The sequence below is a fragment of the Drosophila ananassae genome (assembly GCF_017639315.1).
Source record: "Drosophila ananassae strain 14024-0371.13 chromosome 4 unlocalized genomic scaffold, ASM1763931v2 tig00000077, whole genome shotgun sequence".
NCBI classification, from domain to species: domain Eukaryota; kingdom Metazoa; phylum Arthropoda; class Insecta; order Diptera; family Drosophilidae; genus Drosophila; species Drosophila ananassae.
In genome coordinates this window covers 234,120-243,688 of record NW_025319043.1, presented here as the reverse complement: position 1 = coordinate 243,688, position 9,569 = coordinate 234,120, and the positions used below count along the sequence as shown (strand labels likewise).

Here is a 9,569-nt window from a genome sequence, read left to right as displayed (position 1 = left end):
AAAAACTGAAGTTCGCGTCAAGTGTTTTACTTGACACGTACGTCTCAGCTCAACAAACTGTGTTAAGCTGCCTTGTTTTTCCCCCACTTACTCCTTGCACTTCCGCTCCATTCACTTGAGTACTAGGTAATGCTGCATATGTAATACTACCAACTGCGAGTGTAGATACTACTGCTATACCAACCATTACCCAAATATCTAATCACACTGTACGTTCAAGTGCAGTAAATGCTATCAGTCCAGCAGCAAGACCCATACCAACAGTAGCAGTGTACCGTCCTCCATTGCCTTGTTTTGGTTGCTCAGTTGTTTTGTTTTTAGCTTCTAGTTCTTTATTTTCCTTCTCTAACTGATGAACTCGAGCATTTCGAGCTTGTAAGTCTTTCTTTAGGCTTTCAACTTCAGCATTTGGTTGGTTTATTTTAGCTTCTAATTCTTTTATCTTATCCTCTTTATCTTTTAACTGAGCAGCATCTGGTCGGTTGCTTAACTGTGCCTCTAAATCTTTTATTTTCTCGTCTTTATCTTTTAACTGAGCAGCATTTGGTTGGTTGTTTAACTGTGCTTCTAAATCTTTTATTTTATTTGTTAGTGTTGTTTTTTTCACCCTCTAACTTCGTAACAGCAGCATCTGGTTGAGCTTTTAATGCTGTTATTTTATTCTCTTTCTCTGTTAACTTTTGCTGTAACGCCACAGCATCTAATGCTTCCAATTCTGTTATTTTAGCATTTTTCTCTTCTAACTGCTGCTGCAACGCTGTAGAATCTATTGCCTTTAGTTTTTCCACTTCAGCTTCTAAGTCTTGTTTTTCCTGCTGAGCTGTGTCCAATTGATCTTGTAATTCTTGTGTTTTAATTCTCAATTCCTCCTCAGCTTTCTTCTTTGCAGCTTCTAATTCTTCATTTTTCCCCTTTAACTGCTTTTCTGCAGCTTCCAATTCTGTTGTTTTAACATTTTTCTCTTCTAACAATTGTACTGTGGGATGGCAAGATAGGGCTTTTACCATAATCTCCTCTTTCCTATCGTTAAGGCCTAACAGATTTTTCATTTCTTCTAGGCGACTAAAATATTTGCCACCCTTTTTCCCAACGGATTTTACATTCATGATTGTATTATCTCCTAGTTCTTCTTGAGGATAAGAACCAGTAATATATAGTTGTTGATCATTTAGCGTACAGCCCACATAAAACGTGTCATCAATTATAGCACCACTCTTATCTACGTTTTTATACTTTTTAAATTCTTCATAATCATCTTTTTTTATAACAAGCACTATTTTATCATCGGCAACCTGTATTGTACCATTCTTTAAGCTTAGCATAACGAACCTCAATTATAATTTAACATTACATAATACCCTTAGAACCTAAGGTCAAGTAATATTTTTATCATAGCATAGAAAATTTATGTTCGTAAACAAAAAATTTTGGCGTAAAATTGCCGTAATTGTGCTATAGCTAAAGTAATTTAGGTTTACCGACCATCGTCATTCCGCTGCTTGTTAGCGGGATCTAGAGATACCGCCGCGGTATAACGTTGCTAGCTTAAGGTTTAAAATTGAGAAATATTTATGTTAAAAGAAAAATACGGCTTTAAAGAAGTTGAAGACAAATGCAACATATTGTGGGAAGGCAGTAAAGTTTACAGGTGGAATGGTGGAAAGGATAACACTTTCACTATAGACACACCTCCACCGACAATATCGGGAAAACTCCATATTGGCCATATATTTAGCTATTGCCACACGGACTTTATTGCAAGGTTTCAGCGCATGCTGGGGAAAGATGTGTTTTACCCAATTGGGTTTGATGATAACGGGCTTCCCACTGAAAGATTGGTTGAACAAACCTATAAAACCCGTGCAAAAGAAGTTGGCAGAGAAAAATTTATAGAGATGTGCCATGAGGTTATTGAAAAATCAAAGCAAGAATTCAAGGAACTATTTAAATCGGTCGGCATTAGTTATGACTGGGATTTGGAATATCACACGATCAGCAAGGAAACTGTGACGCTTTCACAGATGTCGTTTATTGATCTATATAATAAAGGGTATGCATATAGAAAAATGCAGCCCATCCTTTGGGACCCGGTTGATAAAACAGCAATTGCGCAAGCAGAAATAGAAGATAAAGTTTTTGAGTCATCCTTAAACACGATAGTTTTCTCTACTCAAGAAAATGAGCAGATCAATATTGCAACTACGCGACCTGAGTTACTTCCCGCATGCGTTGCAGTTTTTTGTCATCCAGAGGATGCGCGCTACACTCATCTGATCGGAAAAACAGCGGTAGTGCCAATTACAAAGGAAAAAGTACTAATCATTGCTGACGATAAGGTCAAAATAGATAAAGGCACTGGGCTTGTTATGTGCTGTACGTTTGGTGATGAACTCGACATATATTGGCAGCAAAAGCATAACCTGCCGATGAAAATTATCATCGATCAGGATGGGAGGATGAACCTAGATGATGTCATTCCACCACACCCCGGCGTCATGAAAGTAGCTGACACTGGAATCTACGATGAAATAAATGGATTGAAAGTTACAGCAGCAAGAAAGAGGATGATTGAAATCTTGAGTGGAAAAGGACTTTTGATAGAAAGCACTAGCATTTCTCATTCTGTTAAGTGTGCAGAAAGATCTGGTGCACCACTTGAGATATTACCTACTTATCAATGGTTTATCAAGACCTTAGAGCAAAAAGCTCAAGTATTAGATAAAGTAAAAGAATGCAATTGGCATCCAGCTACTATGCGTAAACGTATGGAAGTGTGGATAGAAGGGCTAAATTGGGACTGGTGCATCTCAAGGCAGCGCTATTTTGGTGTGCCATTTCCAGCATGGTATTCCAAACGTAAGGGAGAAGAAGGTAAAATTATTCTAGCTGAAGTAAAGGACCTGCCTATAGATCCATTGAAAGATTTGCCAAAAGGGTATAGCAAAGAAGAGGTTATCCCAGATCAAGATGTAATGGATACCTGGGCCACAAGTTCAATTACTCCTCAACTGAGTGCACTGGCAGTAAACAGTGAGTTTAGCTTACCAAATCATCGCTATGATACGATATTTCCTGCAGATCTGCGCAGCCAGAGCCATGAGATAATAAGAACTTGGGCTTTTTATACTATTTTAAAGGCACATTATCATGCAAATTCTTTACCTTGGAAAAACATTATGATCAGCGGTTGGTGTTTAGCAGATGATAAGAAAAAGATGAGTAAATCAAAAGGTAATATCATCACTCCTCATGTAATACTTGAAACTTATGGAGCTGATGTAGTGCGCTATTGGGCAGCGAACTCAAGGCTTGGAGTTGATACAGTCTACTCTGAAAATATATTCAAAATTGGCCAGCGCCTCGTTACAAAACTTTGGAACGCTAGCAAGTTTGTTTCCATGTTCATGGAAAAGCATCAAACAGTAAGCATAAATTCCATCAGTGAGACGATGGATAAGTGGATATTGTCTAAGTTATACAAAGTAATAGGTAGAGCAACAAATAACCTATTACAGTTTGAATACTGCGAAGCTTTGGGCGCAATAGAGGAATTTTTTTGGAAAGACTTTTGTGATAACTACTTGGAATTAGTAAAAAAACGCGCGTACGGAAGCAGTGAAGCAACCTTAAGTGCAAAACAAAGCTTGGCGTATGTGTTAAATGTTATTTTGCGGTTATTTGCACCTTTCTTGCCATACATTACAGAAGAGATATACCACCAGTTGTATAGTTATAATTCTGTACACAATCAAAGTAATTGGCCAAGCAAAGAAGAACTTATCTACGATAAATATTCAGAGGAAATGGGAGATAATGTTATTCAGATATTAAATATTATCAGAAAGATAAAAGCAGATAATAATGTGTCAGTTAAGCATTTGATAAAGAAATTAGTGATAAAAGCAGATCTACGAGAGGACAAATTGAATCAATCCGCGCAGAATGATTTGCAGGCAGTGTGCAATGCGGAAATGATAGAGTGGATGCAGTCTGAGCTTGAAACTGAGAACGGAAAATACATAGTGAATATAGATTTATATTGATTTTTATGTGAAATTTGTTTGACTTCCTTTAATGTGAGCGTTACCATAACGATAACTTTAACTTATGAGGGAACGATAGTGGGAAATCTATATAATAAAACTAATGCGCCATATCTTATAGCTGGTACTCTTGCTACTTTGGCATTGCTTGCATCTGGGACACTCGCTGTTGCTCCTTATGTTGCATTCTTATCTTCAATTGCAGCCTTTAATGTAGCTCTTCCTGTTGCCTTGAGTTTATCTATACTATCTACTTTGATACTCGTACTTTCATGCAAGATGATTAGTCGAAATAAAAAATTAGCTGCTCAAGGAGCGGAGCTTAATGAAAAAACTGAATTAGCTGCAGAGCAAGAAAATACAATACAAAGCTTAGAACCTCAAATCAAAGGGCTAAATAAGAAAGTTAGTGATCTCGAAACAAAATTAGATGAAATTTCAAGGCAAGCTAATGGTGCTGCAACAAAAGATGAAGTGGAAGAGCTAAAGGCAGGGCTTAATGGTGCTGCAAAAGATGCAGTGAAAAAGTTAATAGAAGATGCAGCGGAAGAGCTAAAGAAAGAGCTAGAGGTAAAGATTGGTAATGCTGCAACAAAAGATGAAGTGAAAAAGTTAATAGAAGATGCAGTGAAGGAAGTTGAAGTAAAAGAAGAGCTGCAGATGAAGTTTTATGAAAAAGGTAAAAAAAGATATAAGACAACATTTGATGATGTTATACTTCAAAATGAGAAGAAACAAGAGCTGAAAGAGATTTATGAATCACAAAAAGAATCAGATGCGGCTCTAAAAAAAGGAGAAGGATAAATTTTGTATGGTCTACCAGGAACTGGTAAGACTATGATTGCTAAGGCAATTGCGAGTGAAACTAAAGATACATCTGCATTTATAAGTGTTTCTGGTTCTAGTTTGTTTAATATAAAAAATATAGATGATCTTTTTAAAAAAGCAGAAGAAAACGCTCCTTGTATAGTTTTTATAGATGAAATTGAAGGCTTTGGCAAAGCGTATAGTTCTGATGATAATGTACAATATTTAAAACATTTCTTAACTAAAATTGATGGCGCTGACCATGTAAAAGGTGTGACGGTGATTGCTGCAACTAATCATATAGGTATTTTAGATAAGGCACTTGTTAGGGGAGGTCGTTTAGGCAATCACATTGAGATTCCTACATTAGGTACAGATACGCGTAAAAAAATAATCAACAAGTATTGTCAGAAGGAAAATTTGCAAAGTATCGCTCATACAATTTTAAACAATACTAGTGAGGGTTTTTCACCAGCAAATCTGATTAGTTTATTAAAGGAAATAGAAGGTTGTGCAAGTAAAGTACGTGACAAGACTAAGACTGCGGCTATTTGTCGAAGTTTTAAGAGGACTCATAATATTAAAAAGGTGTCGAATAAGCAGACTAACAGGAAAATTGAAAATTCTATAGGAGAATCACAGCAATACACATCCAGACCATCACATAAGCTGAATGACGCTTTATGTGATTCTGGATATACCAGTATATGTTCTACCCTGATCAATAGCTAACTAGACATTATAAGTACAATGGTACACTCGATACACAAGGTCTAAGTCATTTTTTAGCTAGTAGACTGAAAATGGGAAGTTTGTTGTAGGTGCAGCACTATAATTCCTCCACAGATAAGAGAATTTTAATAAATATATACAAGACTGCTGAACGTGGGGGGAGGAGGGGAGTAATGAGCAATTTGCTTAGTGAGGCTAATGCATTTTATTTTGTAGCTAGTTCCTTAGCTACTCTTACGTTACTTACATCTTTAGCGCTTATTGTAACTTCTAATGTGCCTCTTCCTCTAATTCTTGCTTTAGCTACATTATCTGTTTTGGTGCTTGCACTTTCGTATAAAATAATTAGTAATAATGTAGAATTGGAAGCAAAAGTAAAAGGTCAGTTAGAACATAAGGAGGAGATGCTTTCTCTTGAACACCAAGAGTTACGTGATGAAAATACAAGATTGAATGAAAGAGTAGATTCTTTAATGGAGGAATTGTGTCAATGCAAATTAGAAAGTGAAAAGAATAAGTTATGTTTAAAGTCAGAATATGAAGATGAGTTACGCTTAAGATTGGAATATGAAGATGAATTAAACTTGGAATTAGAACATAAAAGTAGAGAAGCTTCTTCTCTGCGTACTCAATTAACTATGTTAAGAAAAAAAGTAGAAGTAGAAGAAGTAAAACAATTAAAAACTTTAGAATCGGAAGAACAACATGAGAGCTCAGAAAGCGACATAGAAGAATTAGAGAAGAAGTTATGCCAGTCGGAAAAGGAAAAGAAAGAATTAGAAGGTAAAGTTAGTGATGAACGTCAAAAGCGCACTGATCTTGAAAGTAAAGTTGATAAATTGTGTACAAAGGAGAAAGAGTACTTATCTAAAATTAAGGAGCTGGAAAAGGAGTCATTATCTTTACAAAAAGAAGAGAAAGAATCTGATAACACATTAACAACAGTGAATGATGATCGCGATAATAAGGTGAAAGAATTAAACAGTTCACTTTTGAAGCAATCCTCTCAAATAGAACAACTTCAAAAAGCTTTATTGGAAAAGAAAAAAGAAGAAGTGCTTTTTTTGCAACGGATGATAGAATATGTAACAGATGAGGTAGAAAAATTAGTAAGGGAAAATGAAGTGATCAGAGATGATGATAAAAAAGTAATATTACAAGTGATTCAAGCAACAAAGTCTGTGTTAGTAGAAGAAGCTGCACAATATTTGCCAGGCGAAACGTCTGTTCCTTCATTTATGGAAGATCCTGGATATACCAGTGGATGTTCTACCCCGACCAACAGCTGCCACACATTTTGAGTACAGTTGTACACTCGATACACAAGGTCTAAGTCATTTTTTAGCTAGCAGACTGAAGATGGGAAGTTTGTTGTAGGTGCAGCACTATAATTCCTCCACAGATAAGAGAATTTTAATAAATATATACAAGACTGCTGAACGTGGGGGGGAGGGGAGTAATGAGCAATTTGCTTAGTGAGGCTAATGCATTTTATTTTGTAGCTAGTTCCTTAGCTACTCTTACGTTACTTACATCTTTAGCGCTTATTGTAACTTCTAATGTGCCTCTTCCTCTAATTCTTGCTTTAGCTACATTATCTATTTTGGTGCTTGCACTTTCATGTAAAATAATTAGTAATAATAAAAAAATAGAGGTTGAGAGAAATAAATTCGCTCAGAAAGAGCAAGAGTTGGAAAATAAAATAACTCTAGGAAAGGAAGCTGAAAAAGCTGCAAACAAAGAAGTGGAAAAATTAAAACATGAATTAACTCGAGAAAAGCAAAATTTAGACAAGAGAGCAAAAAAATTGAATCAGAAAGTAAATGAGTCAGAAGTTGAGAGAGAATCTCTTCTTGAAGAAAAAGAATCTTTAGAGAAAAAATTAGAAACAGCAAAGAATCATACGTTTGAAATAAACAATGAATTGGACAAAACAAGAAAGGAAATAGGTAAGCTTAGTGAGCAGGAAGAGAAATTAAAACTTGAAATCTCATGTTTGAAGAAACAGTTGGAAGAAAGAAGTAGATTTATTGCAAAGCTGAAGATGGAAGTGGATGATAATAAACATTTAGAGCTAGAGAATAAGGGGTTGAATGATAGAATAGAAACGTTACGTGAAGTACAAAAGGCACTACGTGAGAAAAAACATGAACTTAGTGAAAAAGTAGAGGTATTGAATAAGGAAAAAAATAAACTTTCTAAAGAAGTAAAGGAATTACGCGAAGAACAAGAAAAGCTGTACATAAGCTTAGATAAGCTACAATGTAAAATTAAAGAGGTCAACAAAGAAAAAGAGGATTTACGTCAGGTTTTATCTTGCAGTTATAGTTGGCAGGAGTTCAGCGAGGAAATGGAACGCTGTAGTAGCAGGGAGAAAAGAATGAGAGAAAGTTGTAGCAATGAGTTGAAAAGATTAGAAGATTTAATTTTAGAGAAATCCTCTGAAATAGAACAACTTGAAAAAGATTTGTTGAGAGAGAAGGAAGAAAAAATGTCTTATGTGGCAAGGATAACAGAATATATGTTATGCAAGTTAGAAGAATCAATAAAGAGAAGTAAAGTGATCAAAAATGATGATAAAACAGTAATATTACAGGAGATTCCAGTAATGAAGTCTGTACTGGAAGAAGTTGTACAAGATTTGCGAGGCAAAACATCTGGGAAAGATTCTGAATATGCATCATTACCAGACGAAACATCTGTTCCTTTACATGCAGGAGATCCTGGATATGAGTCTGAGGAAGATTCTGGATATAACAGTCGCTCATCCACTCCGATCAAATTGCCAAATTCACTATTGACAGAATCTTATGAACGCAGTCAGTTCAATCAGAGTGAAAGTATTTGCAAAACACAACAATGAGTCTTATTATAAGATAAATCATGCAAGATAATGAACCCAATAATATGCGCACTGGATACACAAGACTTAAATAAGGCTATTTCTCTAGCTAATGCTCTGCGTGGTAAAGTTGGCATGGTAAAGCTGGGATTAGAATTTTTTGCTGCTCAAGGTCTTTCTGGAGTGCAAGAAGTTGCAAAATGCAATGTACCAATTTTTTTAGATCTGAAATTGCATGACATTCCAAACACTGTAGCCAAAACAGTTGAAGTAATAAAAGTTCTGAACATTGAAATGTTAACTCTGCACATCAGCGGTGGAACAAAAATGCTTGAAGAAGCGCTAAGTGTAGTGCAAGGCACAAAAATAAAGCTGATTGGAGTGACAGTGCTAACTAGTATGAGCAATGAGGATTTAAACGAGCTTGGAGTAGCAAGAGAGGCAAAATCACAGGTAATTTTGCTTGCAAAGCTTGCAAAAAAGATTGGACTCCATGGAGTAGTCTGTTCTGCACTAGAAGCTCAAGAAGTGCGCCGAGAATGCGGTGAAGACTTTAAAATTATTACTCCAGGAATTCGTATAGATCCAGGTCATGACGACCAAAAAAGAACAGCAACACCAAAAGAAGCAATAAATTCAGGAGCTGATTATATCGTCATTGGCAGACCCATTACAAAAACTACAAGTAGTGCGGAGCTAATATTGAAATCCATGAAAGAATTTTAATATAATAACTTAATTTATAAAAATACTAACATATTAATTAGGAATAAGCATGAGTAATATCAATAGAATAATACGCGAAGTAATCAAGGAATTCCGCTCAAAATTACCAGATAAGGAAATAGAGGAATATTCTGGCAAATTGAATAAGCTACATATCTACCAGTGCAATAAGCATATAATAGAAAATAAGAAGCTATATCATTATACAATAAATGGGAAAACCCATGCTATGGGTCAGCATGGGCATAATTTTGTCAAGAGTTTAGAAGTTATCTTGAGGAATAAGCCACAAATTTCCTTAGAAGAGGTAATTGATTTTATGGAAAAAATAATTAATTTTGGTATTGATAGTTGTTATGGAGCATTTGAGATGATATTTGAATCTCGCTCTGGTGTTACAATAGATGATGCAGTTAATT

At 35.6% G+C, this 9,569-nt stretch overlaps 1 protein-coding gene across 2 annotated transcripts; it reads left to right on the top strand.

Annotated features, from left to right (window-relative positions):
• Nucleotides 1-735: 735 nt before the first annotated feature.
• On the top strand, nucleotides 736-4,049 carry LOC123257943 (valine--tRNA ligase). 2 transcript variants are annotated; one of them, XM_044717885.1, is made up of 2 exons: nucleotides 736-3,231; nucleotides 3,283-4,049. In XM_044717885.1, exons 1-2 carry the CDS (start codon nucleotides 1,572-1,574, stop codon nucleotides 4,041-4,043), a joined length of 2,421 nt encoding a protein of 806 aa, XP_044573820.1. In that variant the 5' UTR covers nucleotides 736-1,571; the 3' UTR covers nucleotides 4,044-4,049. The 2 variants fall into 2 exon arrangements, with proteins under 2 accessions (XP_044573820.1, XP_044573821.1); XM_044717886.1 differs by having other exon boundaries at nucleotides 736-3,422; nucleotides 3,516-4,049.
• The last annotated feature ends 5,520 nt before the right edge of the window (nucleotides 4,050-9,569 follow it).

Excerpts from the sequence above, each read along its gene's own strand:
- LOC123257943 (XM_044717885.1), top strand. The coding sequence starts at position 1,572 with ATGTTAAAAGAAAAATACGGCTTTAAAGAAGTTGAAGACAAATGCAAC. Across the intron at positions 3,232-3,282 it reads AAAGATGAGTAAATCAAAAG|TGCGCTATTGGGCAGCGAAC; the intron begins GTAATATCATCA and ends GAGCTGATGTAG.